The 20,965-nt window shown below is 39.4% G+C and overlaps 1 protein-coding gene across 11 annotated transcripts in view; it reads left to right on the top strand.

Annotated features, from left to right (window-relative positions):
• mub (poly(rC)-binding protein mub) overlaps nucleotides 1–20,965 on the top strand; it is a 221,409-nt gene that overhangs the window by 193,844 nt on the left and 6,600 nt on the right. For 2 of the 11 annotated variants that reach the window (XM_069502223.1, XM_069502222.1), the window contains 11 exons: nucleotides 3,062–3,273; nucleotides 5,984–6,040; nucleotides 6,654–6,770; nucleotides 7,287–7,439; nucleotides 8,412–8,519; nucleotides 9,802–9,921; nucleotides 10,611–10,712; nucleotides 12,750–12,843; nucleotides 13,467–13,606; nucleotides 14,984–15,138; nucleotides 16,643–20,569. In XM_069502223.1, the coding sequence (XP_069358324.1) occupies nucleotides 3,193–3,273; nucleotides 5,984–6,040; nucleotides 6,654–6,770; nucleotides 7,287–7,439; nucleotides 8,412–8,519; nucleotides 9,802–9,921; nucleotides 10,611–10,712; nucleotides 12,750–12,843; nucleotides 13,467–13,606; nucleotides 14,984–15,138; nucleotides 16,643–16,934 (1,419 nt within the window). In that variant the 5' untranslated portion in view covers nucleotides 3,062–3,192 and the 3' untranslated portion in view covers nucleotides 16,935–20,569. Of the gene's footprint in view, nucleotides 1–2,498; nucleotides 2,685–2,754; nucleotides 2,884–3,061; nucleotides 3,274–5,983; nucleotides 6,041–6,653; nucleotides 6,771–7,286; nucleotides 7,440–8,411; nucleotides 8,520–9,801; nucleotides 9,922–10,610; nucleotides 10,713–12,749; nucleotides 12,844–13,466; nucleotides 13,607–14,983; nucleotides 15,139–16,642; nucleotides 20,570–20,965 lie in introns of those variants that run through there. The other 9 variants (XM_034973826.2, XM_034973827.2, XM_069502224.1 and 6 more) reach the window with 9 other exon arrangements.

Below are 20,965 nucleotides of genomic sequence, written 5' to 3'. Positions count from 1 at the left end.
GGTCGGACGTAACCTTGAGCGCTTGGACGTCCACGGACGTCCGAGAGATATCACGTAAGACGACTGTGCACACCAGGGGTGTTACTACGGATACTCGCACCCGCATCCGCAAATGCGAAACATCCGCATTAATTCTGGCATCCGCATCCACAGTTAGTAACGACCTGCAAAGAAAGTGTGAGGGGCCAGAGTGGCGCGTGCCTCACGCGTGTTTGCTAGGTGATAATTTCGTTCGCTAACTGACCAATCAAAAAGTGTACAATGATACCCAACAGGGTTGTAACGAATATTCGCATCCGCATCCGCAAATGTGGAATATTTGCATTAATTCAGGCATCCGCATCTGTGGATGTGAACTTCTAATAATCAGCATCCGCTTCCGCGGATACAAATATTGGCATCCGCAACTACCCTGGTGCACAGTCGCGACTGTCAGCCGCGGCTTACGGATGCCGTATAGTTTGTTTCACGCTTTAGTTTGTTACGTGAAATTACTTACATAAAATTCAGTACAATTGCAAATGATTTAAAATCATCAGTAGGTATGAATTTATTCATCTACGTAGGTACTGAGGAATAGGTAGATAATATTATCATTCAGCGAGTAACTACACATCTTTTTGAACAAAGCATTCGCTTGGAAAACTGGTAGCACTCAAAACAACAATTCATTAATATAAACCCTCGCGACAGGTCGTATTAGAGGCGCTCGTGAAATATACGAATATCCTCGTGAATAATTTGTCGTCCTCGTTGACCGCCGTCATACGAATAATGTACGTTACGACGCGACGTGTACCTGCCTACCACGTTAGGCCGCATTTATTTGATACGAATTTGTTCGCGCCGATACAACGCGCTGTCGCAAAGTGGCCTGCAATTAGTGTCTGGAGTATGCGCCGCTATAGCGAAATACGTTTTATTTATTCTGCAACTAATGAAAGGTAACAACGTGTTATAAATTTGTGGTTACATCACTAAAATGATGGTTAGGTAGGTTTTCCAAAGTCCCGTAGGAACTCTTTAATTTTACGTAATAAAAAGTCTACCTATGCATGTTTCTAGGATGCAAGCTGTATCTGTATAGTACCTGGTTACGAAGATAGACCGTGAAAAGGTAACATATAGCTAGAGAGGCAGACACGCTTTCGCATTTATAATATTAGTAGGTAGAGTAAGTAGGTACCTACCTACAGATTTTTTCGTAAACATATTAAAAACTTCGCGCCGCTTCGTTCGCGCTTTAATTTTTTATTGGTTGATGCCCGCAACTTCATCCACTTGAATTTAGTTTCTAAAAAATCCCGTGAATCTCTCTAAATAGTCCCTCTTCTCACTCTACTTTTTCTTTTTTAAAAGGTACTTTATTTACTTTACTTAATTTTGTTATGGCCTAGCTCGCTACCCTATCGCTTTAAATTTTCTATTAGTCGAGCAAAAGTGTGTTTCTTATGAAAGGATTCGGTTAAGGCTCAGTTAAAACCCCCCCGAAATCAATTCCTGGCTACGGCCATGTCCAGAAGTTTTAAAAAAGTGAACTGTATGAAGACTGTCCAGTACAGAACATTCGTAGAAGTCGCGCACTTCTACCTAATCTGTGCTTCAGTGTGGGTTCTTCATAAAATCTTCATTAGAAATTATACGAACACGACTTCAGACAAGTGCTTCAGACTACGTTCTACGTGCAGCTGTCGAGTGCAGTCGCGCTGTGTAGTGTGTAGGTATCACTGTCATATCTCTGTATCTGCCCAGACCATAAAACAGCAATAAACCTCAAGGCTTTCACTTCAAAACTAATAAAATTTCCATTTCAACATCTCATAAAATTTAAGAATGGCCTATACACTATACGGCTACACTATATTTTTTACAGTAAACGTAATAAAAACGTGCTCTGAGAAATTGCGATCCAAATATCACACTTTAAATGCAGCTACAGGTAGCTGCATTCTTTGCTGTAGCAGGATTCAGACGCACCACACAGCAGCGGTTTTTTTCCTTTACTTGTGCTATAAGACCTAACTACCTACCTGCCGAATTTCATGATTCTAGATCAACGGAAAGTACCCTATAGGTTTTCTTGACAGACACGACAGACAGATGGACAGATAGACAAGCAGACAAAAAATGATCCTATGAGGATTCCTTTTTCCTTTTGAGGTGCGGGACCCTAAAAATCGACCAAGTAGGTCGTCGGACTCGCACACGAATTTTTATGGAGTTGGCACACTTCGGGTACGGGACCCTAAATTGTTTTGTTTCAAAAATAATAAGGATTTATTTGAAATTCGTCAAAATCTGCCACTTTTTAAATCATCAGCCTATTCTCAAAATTTAGGAGGCAAATCTGCCTAAATGGCAGAAATCTGCCACTAATGGTCACACTGCCTGAAGCATAGAGATAAATGCCTGAAGTGCTTAACGGGAAGTAATGCCAACATACGACGACAAATGTCAGATCTGTGCAGTTCACACTTCACACATTTCACATTTGTCATTTTCATTTAGTTGTCTATGACAGCTTTAAGCTTCACGAAGACGCGTCATCTGCGTCGAATATTATTAGTTTTTTAATAATAAGTGATTAAGAAAATTGTGATACGTGTGATTTTATACAAATCTTCGTGATAATATTAGTGTTAAGATTTGTTATGTTATCGTTGTTCATCGGAATAAATAACGAGGTAAGATAGCTGCGGCGTCATTGTCTGGAAGATTTGTTTAGAAATTGCGGGATCGATAACCCGGTCGGCTAGCCATGAGGCGCGACGCTGAGGTTATGTTGCGAGTCGCGAACCAGTATCAGAGTTCAAGTAACGGTCCCGCGGACCATTGCGAGCCGACTCGTGTTACAGCCGCAAAATCCGGTCGCACCTAGGACAAGTTAGTTTATAATAGCGTCTAGATCCTCATTAGCCGCCCTCATTCCGTTGCGCTTGTCACAGACTATCATTATAAATAAGTATCTAGCTTCGCTTTGAAACAAGTACTTCCCATGCCCCGCACCTTTAGCGCTCGAAACCTTTGGACGTTCCTTATGAGATGTGCGCCTGTTTTCCAGCTTACCCTGCCTGCAGTGAGTGCCAAGAGCCCCCGAGTCCCAGCCATTAGATTGAGTGGAGTGTCCCCTGCCCACACGTAGCCCCATAAGCAGTCAAAATTCCGCGAGACTCGACGGACTCCTCCTCCAGCATGGAACTGGAGAAAACCCCCGCTCTCCACGAAGAGGACTCCAAAGTCACCCTCACAATCAGACTGATTATGCAGGGGAAGGTAAGACTACACTTGATCCATACAACAAGATATTGGTTGTTGCATTCAGAGATGTTCTCTTTGTGAAAGTGTGCACTTTACCTTCTTTTAGTATCCTTGTTATGCTAATTAGTTATAAAGTCATAGATCATTGCATTTTTATAACTTGCACCCACTAAATTTTGGTATTACCCTATTAGAAGAATTTTTTGTGTAAAAACTTAAATCATGCAGACTTTCTGTAATATCTAATTCATAATTTTTGTCTTTGATCCATAATTCCTTACTCAATTTTTTTTAAAGATGATTTATTTTTCAAGGAAGTTTTGTTATTATGTAAACATTAAAATGTTAGTCATTCCAAGCAAAGAGTTTATTGTCGTAATAATATGAATTCAATTAGCTTTACCTACTTACTAAAAACAATAAATTAGTGAGCTTTCATTGGTTAAACTATAAATAATTAGATAATATGATTTTATAACGAGTTGTGTGACTCTAAAGTATGTTAATCTAACATGACATTGATATTTAAATCTTGTTAGGAAACTAGCACTTCTATGGATGCTTAGCGCAATATCCTGTTTGTGTATTGCCTTGCCCACCTACCTAGTACTTTTATCTTTAAATAACCAATCCATTAGTTTCCCATTTTCTCAATTTACTTTATTTGAAATTACAGAGTATTTCAACATCATAATATTGATGAAGTGACAATTTCTATCTATGTATAGTGCAAATTTACAGGTTTATACATACAAGTACAATATTGTATGATAAATCAGGGCAGCTTTTACAAGTACTTTGAATCGAAATGCATTTCCTACTGAGAAGAACCAGCAAGAAGCTCAGTGGTTGCTCTTTTCATAGATTTGATATATAGAATATAATGCTGTGTCTAAAAGTATAACGCGTAAAATTTAACTCCTTACGCGCCATTTTAACTTTTTGTGTCAAATTTCATGTCAAAAGTACGATTTTAGTCCTTATTTTAAAGGTGAACCATACTTTGTACTTTAACTAACTGTTAAAATGGCGCGTGAGGAGTCATTTTGTACAGACTATAAATGCAGTTGGCAATAACTTCTAAATGAACACACCTAGATGTCTATCACAGCTGTGAAAATGTATTGATGTTAAGATACCTATGCAACATGTCTAGTAGCAAGTTAATTGGCCGTAATCCAATATAATGTGTATCTGGCAATACGCCAGCTATTGGCATTCTCCATGTTCATCAAACATTAATTTGTTTCTTTTCTAATTGAAATAATACTGCAGATGTTTAACTTCGTTCCTGTTTCTTGTGTTTTTAAACTTCCATGATTCCCATGATTCCTTTGTTTCATGTAGTTATGACAATTTAAATTAGACTTATGAATAACTAGCCATTATGCCCGCGATTTAGTCCGCAGTTCATATCTAATTTATACTTCTGGATAAAGTAGCTTTCTAATGGTAAAAGAATTATTAAAATTGGTTCAGTAGTTTCAGAGTTTATCGATTACAAACAGAGAAACAAATCTTTCCTCTTTGTAATATTAGTATAGATAAGTACTTTTAAAAATATGTTGACAGTCTTAATTCAATTTATATTATTTTTTACTAAATGTGCTCATAGTAAAAGTTGCACAAAAGTTTCACAAAACTACTTTCCATGTATTATATTTGTTTCCTGTCATCATCATTATGATCAACCCATTACCGGCCCACTACTGAGTGAGAAGAGTTTAGGCCATAGTCTACCACGATGACCCAAGTATGCCACTTCACATACCTTTGAGAACATGGAGTACTCTGGGCATGCAGATTTCCTCACGATGTTTTCCTTCACCGTTAAAGCAAGTGTTATTTATTTGTTTTAAAAATGTACATAACTCCGAAAAGTTAGAGATGCTTGCCTGATATCGAACCCCCGACCTCCCGAAAAAAAGGCGGACGTCATAACCACTTTGCTATCACCGCTTGTTTCCTGTAAAATAAAATATTATTGCTTAACTGTAGAAATTACAATTGAGGTAGAGAAATCACAAAGTCAAAGTCAAAGTCACAGTCAAATGATTTATACAAAATAGGTAATAAATTACTCTTTTTGATAGTCAGATGTTGGATTTGTAAGATATAGTGGTGATAAGTATTACGCAAACTTAAAACTAAAGCTACGTGAACTAAATGAAAGAGTACCTATAAATTAAATATACAATTACTATCTGCATGATAGTTATTGTGAGTAGATAATAATATGCAAATATTTATTAATAATATTATTAAATATTACTTATATTAAGTGTATTTGTGTACAGTTCTTTGAACTTATGTAGGAGTGTGTAGTCAGTCTTGTTTCTATTTGTGTTATAAGATGTATTACTTGTGTGGATAGACTGACACGTATGAGCATTGTTCACATACTGCAGAAGTCAACCACAGATGCTGCCAGGAAACAGGCCCGGCATTATGTTGCCTGCACTCTAAAACTGTCATTGTGCATTCAGATACTATTATTGTAGTAAAGAATCGCAATGCTCCGTCTATTAATGGACACCAGACAGGAAATCTTTTGTGCGATATAAATCTTCATGCGCCTGCATTAATTATGCGTGCGTTTGTTGCACAATACTTGCCAATGCTTGCCACTTCACTACACAGAAGTTATTTCAGTTGGATCTAAAGAAAAATTGTATCTGGTTACTCACAATTTGTAAGTTAAAGTTATTTTTTCTTTTTCTTGCAGGAAGTTGGCAGTATTATTGGCAAAAAAGGAGAAATCGTCAAAAGATTTAGAGAAGAGGTAAGTAAAAAAATATATAACTAAATTAATTTTTGAACTGTTTTTGTTTTACGCCAATACAAGTTAGGCCTTGACTGAGATCTTATCTGGTAATATGTGAAGATGTCTTAAATGGAAACGGGCTAACTTAGGGCTGGATTGGTTTGTACGCGGCATCGTCCGTGGACGATGCCGCGTTAAATTTGGTATTTTTGAATATTTTGTTCTTGAACATAAAATATTTACTAACTAATTTTTCAAAAAGACAATGCCCATTCAAGTATGAACAAATGTACTTGAGAAATTGTTTTTATTTTAGCTTTAATAAATAAATAAAAAATTCAAGGTACAATGCTTCTTGTGATAGTACTGTCCATGGGCATACTCCTTTAACCCATAATAAACTCAAACTCAAATTATTTATTCAGAATAGGTAAAATTTTACGCTTCCTGATTCTCAAAATTTTTATTTGTAAGATGATATTATAATGGTGATAATTAATACGTGCTTAAAACTTAAGCTACGAGGGTTCTAAACGCGCCCAGGTCTGAGAAGAGCCCACAACAAACTCAAATAAATAAAGTTATCGGTTATGTGCACGTTTATCTTTATTTATGCCTTATTTTGTTGCAGTCTGGAGCTAAAATCAACATATCAGATGGATCGTGTCCAGAGCGTATTGTCACAGTCACCGGCAACACTACTGCTATCTTCAAAGCGTTTACTCTCATCTGCAAGAAATTTGAGGAGGTAATTATAGGTTATAATGTTTATAAGTTATTTAGGTTATTTATAAATTTACACAGTCTGATAAAGTTAGTAATTCTAAATCTTAAGCGTATTGCTCATAACAACACTTTTATGTGCAATCTACTTGTGAACACAACATTTAGGTACATTCAAAAATTATTTTTATAAGCAAAAATCGTCAGTCTCAGATTAGTATGTCAAGTTTGATTGATTTGGAAATAGCTTAAGGTATGTTTACATGGGCAATTGAAATTCCTCAATTCCAGGCAATTTAGTCAATTATGACGTTACGGCCACATGGAGAAAATACCTAAAAATTTCAGCTATGTTATGCAAAATAGTTGCTCCACATATTGCTACAAATTGATCCATACATGTTGATGAGCAAAAATTGCTTAAAAAATTACCCATGCAAGCACACCATTAGGTGAGCTTACATTATAGTAACATTATTTAGGTCCTTCAATGTACAACTGATAATGATAATATAATATATTATTATTGGTACTTTTTCAGTGGTGCTCACAGTTCAATGAAAGTGGCGGCGGCGGATCACGGGCGCCCATCACACTGCGGCTCATCGTGCCCGCGTCGCAGTGCGGCTCGCTCATCGGCAAGGGCGGTTCCAAAATCAAGGAGATCAGGGACGTGACTGGAGCCAACATACAGGTCAGTGTGCGTTCAGCTATTCACAGTAAAAGTGGCGGCGGCGGATCACGGGCGCCCATCACACTGTGGCTCATCGTGCATCTTGGGTTGTCCAAGATCAATATCAAACAATAAAACTACCATATTTTGACAAAATTTATGTTTAGGTGTCTTTCAAATGTTTTTTTGAGGTACTGCTTACAGACATGACTCCCATATTCAAATCTAAGAATTTTGATTACGAAAATGACGCCCATTTTCAAATACAATAATATAGTCCGTACAAAATGACTCCTCACGCGCCATTTAAACTCTATGGGTCAACTGTCATGTCAAAAGTTCACCTAAAAGAAGGATTAAAATCGTACTATTGACATGAAATTTAACACAAAAAGTAAAAATAGCGTGTGAGGAGTTACATTTATTGAAACATGTGTAGCCATGTTTTCCATAGATTTATCATAGTAGGTAGATGACAGGCTACCAACAAAATGTCATCTCTCAAGTGTCCACGTTTGCACACATATGGAGATATTTACGGGGAATTTTTAAAGGCGCAATGCAGCATACTGACGTCTAAAACGTTGGTATGATTGTATCGTACCAATTTAAAATAAAATCGCACTATTGTTTAGCTAGCTATTATTTATTTACTTTAGCTGCATCTCACATTCAAGCGACCTCCTCTATGGTGGGTGCAGCGGCCATCAGCGCCGAACAGGCCAAGAGGCGCAAATATGAAAACCTCGATGGGAGCTTCATATTCGTGCCTTTTGGTGTGGAGACCTTGGGGCCGTGGGGCCCGGGGGCTCGAGCTCTTTTTGAGGAAATTGTTATCGAGTCAACCGGGGACCTGGCAGAGCGGGAGAGCTGGCAGCTACCTTGGTCAAAGAATTAGTTTGGCCATCCAAAGAGGTAATGCTGCCAGCATCTTGGGTACAATGCCTCGCTGCCGAAGTTTTCCGAGTTGTAATAAAAGATTTGTGGTTGCAGGTAGCCAGTGAAATGTTGCCGAACTCCACGGAGCGAGCGGTGACCATCAGCGGAACGTGCGACGCCATCACGCAGTGCATTTACCACATCTGCTGTGTCATGTTAGAAGTACGTTCATTTATCTATTGCACAAACTAGCTGATGCCCGCGACTTCGTCCGCGTGGATTTAGGTTTCTGAAAGCCTTTTGGAAACTTTTTATTTTCCGAGATAAAAGTTGCCTATGTCACTGTAGCGCATTCTTAGGCCTATGTACAGTACGCGGCACAAAGTAATGTACATCGGCCTTTAGAATGACATTTCGGCTTTGTAGAGCGTTGTCTCTGTCACTCATACCGTCAACGACATGGACAGCGCTCTACAAATCTGCTATCTTCTTCTAAAGGTCGATATACATTACTTTCGGCCGCGTACTGTACAGCACAGGCCTTAAGCAAGAGCGCGCCACCACACACGGTCCCCGCCATCCTCATCCACCCACTTCCCACTACCTTTTAAGGTCGTCAGTCCAGCGGGTTGGAGGTCGTTCCACACTGCACTTGTTTAACTATACCCATGTAAAAAATCACGTCGAGTCGTTGCTCCGTGACGACATGATTCAAAGACAAGCCAACAAACAAACACACTTGCGTATTTATAATATTAGTAATACCAAGGACTTGTTTTATTTATAAATGGCTGTTACAGTTTGCCAATTTCTGGCGTGCAACAAACAACAATATTTATATTTATTATTCAATACATTTTCAACTGTCACTTACTTGTGACTTGACTGTACCATAGAATAAAGAGTCACACAGTAGTTCGACGCCTTCGATCTTGTGGTAAATGTCCACGACGACTCGTCAACATAGGGCCTATAGTACGCGACAAGTCGATATGGCGGGGGGACGCCCGCACCGGGTTAGCGCGGGGGCTTTGCGGGTGTGCGGGCGTTCTCTTCCCGACTGCCATCTCGACCTGTCGCGTACTATAATGACCTAGGCCAGTTGGGATTGCTCCTTTGTGTCGCACTTACCAAACGATTGCTATGTCTAAACAGCTTCTTCGAACGACCTCCTGGTATAATTTCTAATTTTCTGATCTGGTAGGAGGCTTCAGCCGTGGCTAGTTACCACCCCACCGGCGAAGCCGTGCCGCCAAGCGATTTAGCGTTACGGTACGATGCCGTGTGGACAGAAAGGGGCATGGGTTTAATGAAAACTGCCATACTCCTTCCAGGTTAGCCCGTTTCCATCTTAGACTGCATCATCACTTACCACCAGGGGCACCAGGTGAGATTGCGGTCAAGGGCTAACTTGTATCTGAATAAAATAAATACCTCTGTATGTCTGGGTAATATCATAATATCCTAACTCTGACTAAACCTTGGTCTTTCAACTCTTTTACAGAGTCCACCAAAAGGCGCAACGATCCCATACAGGCCAAAGCCAAACGTAGCGGGGCCAGTCATTCTCGCGGGAGGTCAAGCTTACACTATCCAAGGAAACTATGCAGTGCCGGCGCAAGATGTAAGTATTTCGATATGGCGCTGAGATCAACTCGTGTTTTTGAATAAAAATATTGTAATAAATCTCAGTGTGGCCTGTCTACGGTACTTTTACTACGGCCCGACTATTTAACTCTGACCATTAAACTATATACAATATATTTCTACGGCTATACTCACGTATCCAGTCGACGTTAGCCCGACTAGTTTCGAACCCATAACGAATCGTTAATGAACTAGTTTTTTTTAATTATTATAAAACAGGATATATTTTTATTCAAGTAAACTTTTACAAGTGCTTTTCAATCGTCAAATATTTAATTGACCACTGGTTCGGAATTATCAACATAAAGAATGTCTAACAAGCTGCTTTTAACACAGCCAGAGTGAACTAGAGTGAAGGAACTTTCGGTTTGATCCTGAATCGACGATATGACAAATGTTAGCCTATTTTGACGTAAAATCGTAGAAAAATTTGACTACATTAGGGCAACCTGCGTCAAATGTACTAACATGTGACACCTGCCAGTGACGTCGAAGCCTCGACGTTTTGTTAGAATTTCCCGTACTGTTGTGAACTGTGACACAGCGAAAAACCGCGTACGTTTACATGATGTACGTCAAATGATAGGTGTATGTGTGCGGGCCGCCTCGTATATACTAGGTAGGGCAGGTTCTCGTGTAGTGTGTGACGTGTGGGGCGGTGTGCAGGCGGTGTGCGCGCCCGTGTTCCCCGTGCTGGAGATGAAGCCGCCCCTCGTGGGTGCGCTGCCGCCCGCGCACCTGCTGTCGCCGCTGCACGACCACCACCTCGTGAGTGAGCGCTCACCCAACCCGACCTCATAGAGCCCACCCCCACCCCGACTACTGTAAACTCACAACTACACATCCCCTGCAGGTCTATTCCGTATCTTAGGCAGACCTATAGAGCGCACTTTGACTTTGCTCAGACTTAGACACTGTTAAAACGAGATAGCGTTTATATCACTGACATAAATCTGTCTCGTTTTAACATAATATGCTTAAGTCTGAGCAAAGGCAACGTTCGCTCTGTAGATCTGAAGGTTGGTGACGAGTTCCAGCTGAATACTGAAGTTTTAGTACTTAAGAACGTCTAACGTGTCCGATTTTTGACATTTTGTCCGTATAACACATGTCAAAACCAGTCAGTTCAACAAGTTTTGTGAAACGACTTCGTCAAACTACCCAAGTCGTTCTGCCCAGTAGGGTGATTCGCTAACTCAGTAGTCACATTGGTTGGTTCTATATTGCTGCTTCACTAAGTGATACCAAAATATTTTTCGTCGAAAACCTTCAATGGATTAAAAAAAATTGTCAAATGATTTGGTGGTTGGTTATCATTCAGTGTTAGACACTGAGCTAACGAATCAGTAGGCAGGTCGCCCAGTGAAAACGCGCTTTATGCAGTTATTTATTGAATACTTTTCGCAGTTAGTTGTTGAACACTTTTCGCAGTATACGGAACTGACCTGTTGCACCGCGCATCGTACAGCCCGACCCCCCATCTGACAACTCTTATACAAACTCTGAAGCTCTTTGAATCTGTCTAGCGTCGTTCTAGATGTTAATAGAAACGTATTAAAACTCTGAGGTGATGCATCTATTCACAACAATGAGGTGTTTATGGTCAAAAGTAAATAAACAAGAATATGTCTTAGGCTTTCATAAAAAATGACAAAAATATTTACAAAATTTTGATTTCGAGGCTTACTTTATATTCTTATAATTTAGTATGCTCTTCTCTGAACATTTTATCCCACAATGTTGTTTTGTATAGAAGATCCCTCACTCATTTTAAGTCAAAAAGACATGTTATAAAAAACATTAAAAACAGCATAATTTTGGTATCACTATGTTACTCTATGAGGTTGGTATGAGGAACAGAGAGCGATTTGATTGGTGCTGCCCCATAATATCCTCTTAAGTGGTTTGAATGTGTGGTTCGACTTCCTAGTAGTGGTAATAATTCAGAGCAGTTCCATGTAGAACTCCCCGAAGGTGTGGAATGGTACTATAAATTTATTTGCGCTGGTATCCCTCGCTTTGAGAAACGTACGAAAATTCCTAGCTTATGTAATTGCACGTGACCCCGTCCCTTGTAATTAGTGCGTATATCAACACCCATAACTGTAGATAGACTTCCATTATTTTCAGCACAGATATACGTTGTTCATTGTCAGAAATGTATAAGTAAATTAGTTACGATTAATATTTATATCAAGCTTTATCTGTTTGTTTTCTGGCGTCGCCGAGACAAGCTTCACATTATAAACATTCACTCACATTAAAGTGGCGCATACGTTTTTTTTAACATTCCTATATTTGCACCTCTCCTTTACCACACCTTATCCGATCTTTTGTGATACGAGATAAATCGTCGATTAACCGTGAAGTGCATGATAAACATGACACTATTTTTATTATGTTTTAGAATTCAATTAAATTTTTCTCCTGAACTAGTAAATGCATTTTTCACGGGCAGCACCACTCGTAACTCACAATGTGGTGGAATTTCACAAGATAAAATTCTCAGAGCTGTATCTCATGCTATGAAACTGCAATCTTCAATTAGTTTTATTCAGAAAACGATACAAATTAAATGACCTATAATATTAATTTAAATTGGATTAAATTAATTGAAGAAATGCGAATTTTCTCTAGAGCAGTATTGATCATTCTTTAACTTTTTTCTACCCAGGCAACCCTTTCCGGCGATCCTATCCTGACCATGTCAACGGAGATGAAAACAAGCAGCTGGAGCTTGAACATTTTATTTTGTGTTATCTTTGAGGTGAAATTAAAATATTGTGACGTAACAATACATTTCAGATGGGAGGGTTGGCTAAATCACCGTTAGCAGGATTGGCCGCGCTCGGGCTAGGAGGACTCGGGCCCGCAGGCACTGGCGGCCTCAATCCAGCAGGTAAATACAAAAAGCCCTCCAATCTTAAATTCCACGCATTCTATAAGTCGCATGTAATTTTACCTAGTCTAAAAATCTCCTCGGAGCTATTTAATTCAAAAACTTGCTTCAAAATCTAGAAGATTTTGAAGAAAATAGTAACAAACTTACCCACAGAAGTACCCTTACCCTAAACGCAAATACAGACATGTGTTTCTGTTACGTCATTGGAAAACTGGCCGCCATTTTTTGAAGTTGATTAGTGCATACTCGATTGATTTCGAAGCCATTCGTTATCGTTAGTTATATTTTCGGCAGTGAGACTATAATATTCGCTAGTTGGCCACATGCAAATCAAAGTTGTGCAATGTGTATAAAGGTCAAGATTAAACCATCCATACTAATATTATAAATGCGAAAGTGTGTCTGTCTGTCTGCTAGCCTTTCACGGCCCATCCGTTCAACCATTGCATCTCGGGGAAGGGTTTAGGCTACTTTTTATCCCGGAAAATCAAAGAGTTTCCATGGGATTTTCGTAAACCTAAATCCACGCGGACGAAGTCGAGGGCATCAGCTAGTTATTACTAATGTTAAGTAAATCTTAAGTACCGGTGTCTAATTGTCACGTTTATTAACGCTGCAAGTGTGCGCTCTCCCAGCGTTGGCGGCTCTGGCCGGCTCGCAGCTGCGCACGTCCAACCAGACGCGCAACCAGCCCGCTGCCAACCAGCAGTCGCACGAGATGACCGTGCCCAACGAGCTCATCGGCTGCATCATCGGCAAGGTATGCGTCTAAACCTTTACGCTGCAAATGCGCGCAGCGTGCAGAAAGCTTGCGGCCTTCATCTAACGACTAGACCTTTGGGCTGTGAAACTGACTTCATAGAGCGCGCTTCATAGAGGCATATGGTATAGAACGATAGTGTGTCAGCTCCCTCAATGTCCATGGTTTGCAGAGTCTAAGTTTAAAAGGGCAGAAATTGTAATACTGTTAAGACTTCGGTCCGGGCACATACCATCAAATAAATTTAATTTCTTGATGAGAAGATCGCCAACACAGAACTGTGTAGACTGTGGAGATACACAAATTGATGACGTTTTCCACCTTTTGATGGAATGTACCCGTAATGAACTGGAGCGGCCGCGTATTCTTAAGAATAATTACAGTGTGGGTATGTGCAACAGTCTGTTAGCCACCCCATTGTCAGGGAACGCGCGGTCGCTCATTGATATGTGTTAACAATGTGTTTGTGTTTTTTTTGTTGTTTTACCTATAATGTTTTATTTTTTGTTTGTTTTTTGATGATGTGATGTTTATCTTACGGGGGTGACATAGTCAGCTATGACTCAACCCTCAAAAAAAAATAAAGATATTAAAAAAAAAAAAAAAAAAAATAGAGCGCGCTGTCGGACAGGCTAGGGGTGAAAGCACCGCGGTTACACCAGAGAGTCTAACATGCACCGCACGAGATAATTTTGTCTACGCATTTTCTCTTGTTCATTCATAGAGATAAGACGAGTAAATGCGTAGACAAAATTTTCTCGTGGGGCGCATGTTAGGCGTGCAGGCCGGGCTCACAGTCTTGGTCACGTCCACGTGACCCGAGATATACATATACAGTGCGACAAGGCTCTTTTGGCACTTGAATGACATTGACAAGCGCTGTTGGAGAACACAGGCTTAGACTATTCCAACAAGAACAAAGGGGACACCCGATTTTCGCCACGCGTCAAAAGAGCCTTGTCGCACTGTACCTACGGCAGTGCAACCGCCAGTGGCTCCACATCCCCTTCGACCAGCTGAGTCCAGTTTGTCCAGTCAGACCAGTCCCAAAATAAGATACTTCACGTGATGATATACTATTATCTGATATTCTAGATTCGTGCTATTTTTCATTGCGGAATACGAGCATACTTGCAGTCTCAGTCCTCAGATGAAAAACAGTATGATTTCAAAAAGCATTGTAATATAAACTTCCAGGCTGAAAGGGGCTAGAAGTAACCCAGAGCCAATTTAAAAAAAAATGGGAAAGTACATCAATCCCATGCACACTTTGTTTTGTGTTACAACTAAACTGAATTAAACCGTCACGTCAATATTCCATTGGCCGTTTTTATGATAGATTTCTTCTAGATAATAGTACTTACGTAAACTTTTCAGGGTGGTACTAAAATCGCGGAGATTCGTCAAATATCAGGCGCAATGATCCGGATATCAAATTGTGAGGAGCGCGAAGGTGGCAGCACTGACCGCACGATCACCATCACTGGCAACCCTGACTCCGTAGCGTTGGCTCAGTACCTCATCAACATGAGGTAAGTGGCTTAACAGGTTTTTGACATAAGAAACATGCTCACTGATCCTCAAATAATTTCCCTCATTTCTGTCCAACGAACGTAAGTTAACCCTCTCACTAGTCCAATACGAACAAGCCTTGTCCACCTTTGAAAAAGTTTTTTTGACATCCCCTGTACATCCTTTGATTTGTCTTTACCTTTTAATGGGGCGTTTCGATGACTGTAAAATTCTACACATTTTTGATATTATGGCGTCTGATCCGGTGTAACTGTGATTTTTCAAAATACTGTAAAACAAAACTTTCTCTCTGTAGGAAAAAACTAAATAAATATCAATAATCTTATTCAATATAAGGTAAATAAAAGATGATTCTATTCAATAAAAACAAAAATTCAATAATATTTATCGTACAATGCGTTTAAGAATAGCTTCTATATAATGTTTGAGCGGTGTTAAAAAATTCAGGTGCAACCACGGGACGCCCAATAGAAGCGAAGCTTCTACGCATTTTTCTGCGAAAGTTGCGAGCGGACTGACGGTCCAGTTCAGTCCGGTCCAGTCAAAAAGCAGTTTTTTAAATTATTTTGAGCTAAATGTAAGTTGCTAATTTTGCTACTCAGTCTTATCTTAATATACCTGTCCTGCCCCACCCAGTAATCGTTGAGAGAGCTATGCATTCGAAATAATAATTGTACACTAGTGTATATTATACCTGGGACACAATCCAGCTAGGTTTGTCCAATTTCGATAAAGATGTTAGCGATCGAATCCAACTCGGCTGGCCAGCGTTTGCGAAGCTTCGAGATGTTTTCTCGTTCAAAATTCCTCAGTGCCTGAAGACCATACTCTTAAAACATAGCGTGTTGTCAGTGATAACATTAGACCAAAGACATGGACTAACTATGGGCCTCATAAGAAAGCTTAGATTCAATCATCGAGCGATAAAGAAAGCTATGCTCGGAGTTTATTTGGTGATCAAATCAAAAATAAGAAGATCCATACAAGAACCACAAAAATCGACATAGCTCAACGGGTTGTATTGTAAAGCAGAAAAGGATATGGGCGTGGCGGCACATAGTTCGAAGAATCGAATAGACGTTGAGGTCCCAATGTGCCGAAATGGCGACCTTGCACGGAATAGCGCAACGTTGGCAAACCCCTTACTGGTGGACAGACGACATCCTACCGAGTCGCAGGGAGCCGATGGATTCATGCGGTACAAGACCGCAGTATGTGGAAGTCTCCACAAGAGACAGACAGGTCACAAGTGGTAAGCTGTATCTCATGTTGCAAACGAATAAAACTGTCATACAAACCTATGATCTTTTGACATTAGAAAGTTAAATTTTTTATCATAAGTGTTTTCAATCACCCCTGTTTACATTACCCTGGATACCTGTAACTCAGTTCGGTAACGATAATAATACATCGGATCAGCGCCTTTGCAATGGGATCGGGAAAGCATCGAGACGTCCCAGGTTGTCGCCTGGCCTTCACGATAGTCCTGTCCCGCTCCCGCAGTGTGGAGCTTCAGAAGGCGAATCTGGAGGGTAACGCGTCGGGTGCGAGCGGCAGCAGCAGTAGCCCGCTGGCCTCGGCCATCCCGCTCGCGCAGCTGCTCAGTAAGAGCGGCGCGCTGGGCGCGCTCAGCTCGTTGTCCGCGCTCGGCGGCCTGTCCGACCTGCTGGCCGGCGCCGCCAGCCCCGTGCAGACCACGGGCGTGCACCGCGCGCACAAGGGCTTCGCGCGCCGCGGCGATGACGACCCGCCCGCCAAGAGCTCCAAGGAGCGCAACAAATACAACCCCTACTAGACGCGCAGCGCGCGCATCCAAAGATATCGATATCGTTCTAGAAACGTTTCACGGGAATTTCTTTCTTATTCGATACTAATCTGAAGTCTTTCACGAAGTCGAGACGTTGCGCCCCAAATCAGACTTACCGATCTTTCTCCTAAAGAAGTTCAACAACGTTTTTTTCATCTGCGCGAATTTTTATTGGATCTAAATATGCAGTTTTAAAAGTTCTTCTCGCGGTGCGATTATCTATTACAATATTTTTTTTAGTAAGTATAATCAATCTGAGTCATTAAACTCCAAAAATCTTTTAAATAATTACGCGTTGAGGTCAAAACATTATTTTTGATTTTATATTGAACCAAACGCCATCCATGTATTGTTGCAATATGAATAATGTAGGATCCGGGCGTAACTCTTAGTTGGTCTTGATTCATTTTTACAAATTTTAAGAACAATAATTTTAGTCTTATAAACAAACAAAAGAGCGTTTACTTGGAGTTATCGTAAAAAAAATCAAAATATTCTTTTTTTTTTAATTTAGGTAATCTTTATGATTTAATACGAAATTTGCAGTGTCTCTACACGTGAATAAACCACAAAATATCCATTTCGGTCACTCACAATATAATTAATGCAATAATATTGGTCGCTTGTAAAGCACTGTAAATATCGCATTTAAAAATTCAAGACTGGATTTACTGAGTTATATGTATAAAATATAACAGGTTGGTTAGTAATTAAAATAATACACATCAATGAAATCAATAAAATTCACTCCCTAACGCAATTTTAATTTGCAAACAATTTCAATGCAAAAAAAACTCAACTGGGAGGGATGTAAGCAGAGATAAAATAATTCCGTACCAAGCCCAAAATTTGAATTGAAAGAATATTATGTACTTTCCAACCTGCCTATTTTACCTTGTAGATATCCATTATATTTTTACATAAGACATGATTTCTATTAGAGTAAACAAGAATGTAATTTCATTTTTATAATTTTTTTTTTCATATTTTATCTCAATTTTCTTTAGGATACGGCGTTATCAGTAGCCATCAAAATCTTTTTATTTTATTTACCGTATGACTTTTCATACACTAAATCACTTATAAATCATATTGGATTTTTTATTAATTATTATTTACGTATGTATTTTTTTTTTCGATATCACACAGAAAGCAATAGTCATGTAACGGTATCTAGAAAAGTGACAATAGTAGACATTACGTAGAAGCTTAAATGCTGTAGAATATACAGAGTGCTTCGCGTTTTAATGATTGTATAGAAGGCTATTTGTAATTGAAATACAGGGTGTCTAGCGGAGACATCAAGCTATACTTCAGTGGAAATAGGGCTACTTTAATTAGAGTCTGATTAATATTAGGTTTTCTGAAGAAACGGAAGTTTTCAAAAGTAAATAAACGCAATATTAGATATTAAGCCTACGTATTATGTCATTTTGTATGGCCAAAATTTATTAACCATTGCATACAAAGAAAGATTAATGCAACGCCAGTGTCATTTTTTATTTAAGTAAATTAAATGGCACGTGTAGTCCGCGACATGTTGAGATGGCACGTCACCCGCGCTTTGTCTGTCTCAACGACAGAGACAACGCTCTACGAAACCGCGATCTCTTTCTAAAGGTCGATGTACAATATTTCCTGCCGGGTACTGTAGTTTCTGTGCTTGTGACATTATTCAAATGAAGTATAGTTTGATGGCGATCGATGAGTTATAACTCTGTGTATTTTTTGAAACACTTGATCCTGTTTGATATAATAAGATTAGACAAAGCCAAGATGATAGTAGGAACAGTCGGTAAGCACTAGTATAGGTCTATGGTTTGTGTTACTATGCGTTTCAGTCAGATCACTCGGTTATTTGAAAACTTCCAGCTACTACTAACATTGTATGTTACCAATAAACATTTTTGCTTACTGTATTCGGATTTATAAAAAACTCGATCTGGGTATCCGTTTAAATATTATTTTTTTGCATTATTTAAGACTCCCATCGGCGGTGTTCCCACTAGATTATAACATGGGGTTATTCAAGGGGTGGACCAACAAATTCCTAAAAGGCCGGCAACGCATCGGCGGCTCCTCTGGTGCTGCAAATGTTCATGGGCGGCGGTAATCACTTAACATCAGGTGACCCGCCTGCTCGTTTGCTCGCTATATCTATTTTTAAAAAAAATGTTTGAAAAAAATGTTTTGCCTAATTTACATACGGAAAATCAGTGCAAAGTAATCAACTTATCTGAAACGCATAGTACCAACGTACACACACGTTTATGTATAGTACGCATCAGGTCGAGATGGTAATCGGGGAGGGACAGGGTGTGCACCCGCCGCTCGGTGGCTGTCCCCTGCACTGACCCGGTGTGGGCGACGGCGGGTGACGTGCGGGTGTGCGGGGCGTCCCCCCTGCTTCATACCTCGATTGCCATCTCAACTTGTCGGGGAGTTATGTATGGAGTTCATACCGTATTATGGACACGTGAGACTTAAATCTCAGCTTAAATCCGATATGTTTCATATAAATTATTATAACATCTCTTTCAACTATAATATTTATATTGAAAAATTTGTCATCGGTTAGTTTAAGGATACTTGTAGGATGGAATGTTTTGTATTTTATAATGGTAAAAAATGTTTACGCTTGCGCATATTTGAACGTGTCGTACTGTAACGCAAATATTTGGTGCGTATTTCCGCGGGTAGGGTATAATAATATTATGAAGATGGAGAAATAGGTAGAGAAATAACCATGTCTCTTCCACATTTTCTGTCGAAGATTCATTCAAAGAAGAAAGAGACTCTTTGGATCAATCTTCTACAAAATATCAACCTTAAGAATAGCGACTACAAAGTGACCTTTTAGCGTTATAGTATTACACGTGTAAGGTCAAGTTTCCACTAGCAATAAAATTTGCAGAAGTCAAATTGGGGAAGTTATTTTAAAATGAAAATACTATTTTAAAATGCAGAAATGAACTTGATTGAGCCGATTTTTGCAAGTTTTGTTGCAATTGGACTCTTGCCTTTAAGGCTAAGCGCAAGCTTTAGGTTAAGTACTTTAGAAAACGCCGAAAAATAGTTAAGGTACGTTTGCTGAGCGCATACAGAATGAAAATACCGTGAATCCGTGATTATTAGGATTCTCATTCGTTATCAGAAGTCTTTATAAAATATATAATAACATTTAAAAAAATTACTTGGCCGAATAAGGCCAAGTAATTTTTTTAATGTTATTTAATAAAACGTAGACATTACTGTAACCCATTGCTTCAGAATTTATGGCTTCATTTATCATGTTTACAAACAAAAGAAGTGAATTTATTGAAATCGGTTACGTGTCTCTTTATGGCTTGTCGCGACTCTGAAACGTACCTTTATGTAGAGGGTGACGAAGAAAATAGTTTTATCTTTATACTATATAGTTAGGGCGAACTTAAATCGAGGTCCAATTCGAATGTTTTAAAATTTAGATATAGTTCTGAGTGGAATGCGGTTTATTTGCCTGCAATTTTTTTGTAATTAAAATCATGTTAACTTAAAATAATAAAAGTTTCTTTTCAGGAATCGTATTATTCGCTAGTATTAAGAAAAAGTGTTACGATCATCTTAATAAAATCATAAAGTAACGTGCGTTTTTCCTTTTCCTCTTCACTTCTCTACCTAATCAAATGTTTGCCTGTTACGCGCAGAAAAATATTTAAATAAGGTCTGACAAAAAGCTTCCTCGAGACCCACGCCACTATCCTGTCTACTCAGACCAATCCTGTGATACCTGAAAGCTGAATCGGTCCATCGAGTACCTACATCCTACAGCTCACTGGATCATCCAATATCCCGGTAAGATGTTTCTTTCCCTAAATTTGAATTTGTATCCTAGTTTGTCCACTCGTTTGTAAAACAGTCACACTAATCATTACAACCGACTCTCCTCCATTATTCCAGCCTCTACTTACATGCGAGCCCCGCCTCTGTCGACACTCGTGTACTAGTCCGCGTGCTCGCCGCCGCGCTACATGTCCGTT

This window comes from Maniola hyperantus, chromosome 12 (genome assembly GCF_902806685.2).
Source record: "Maniola hyperantus chromosome 12, iAphHyp1.2, whole genome shotgun sequence".
In the NCBI taxonomy this organism is placed as follows: Eukaryota; Metazoa; Arthropoda; class Insecta; order Lepidoptera; family Nymphalidae; genus Maniola; species Maniola hyperantus.
This window is presented reverse-complemented; position numbering and strand designations above follow the sequence as displayed.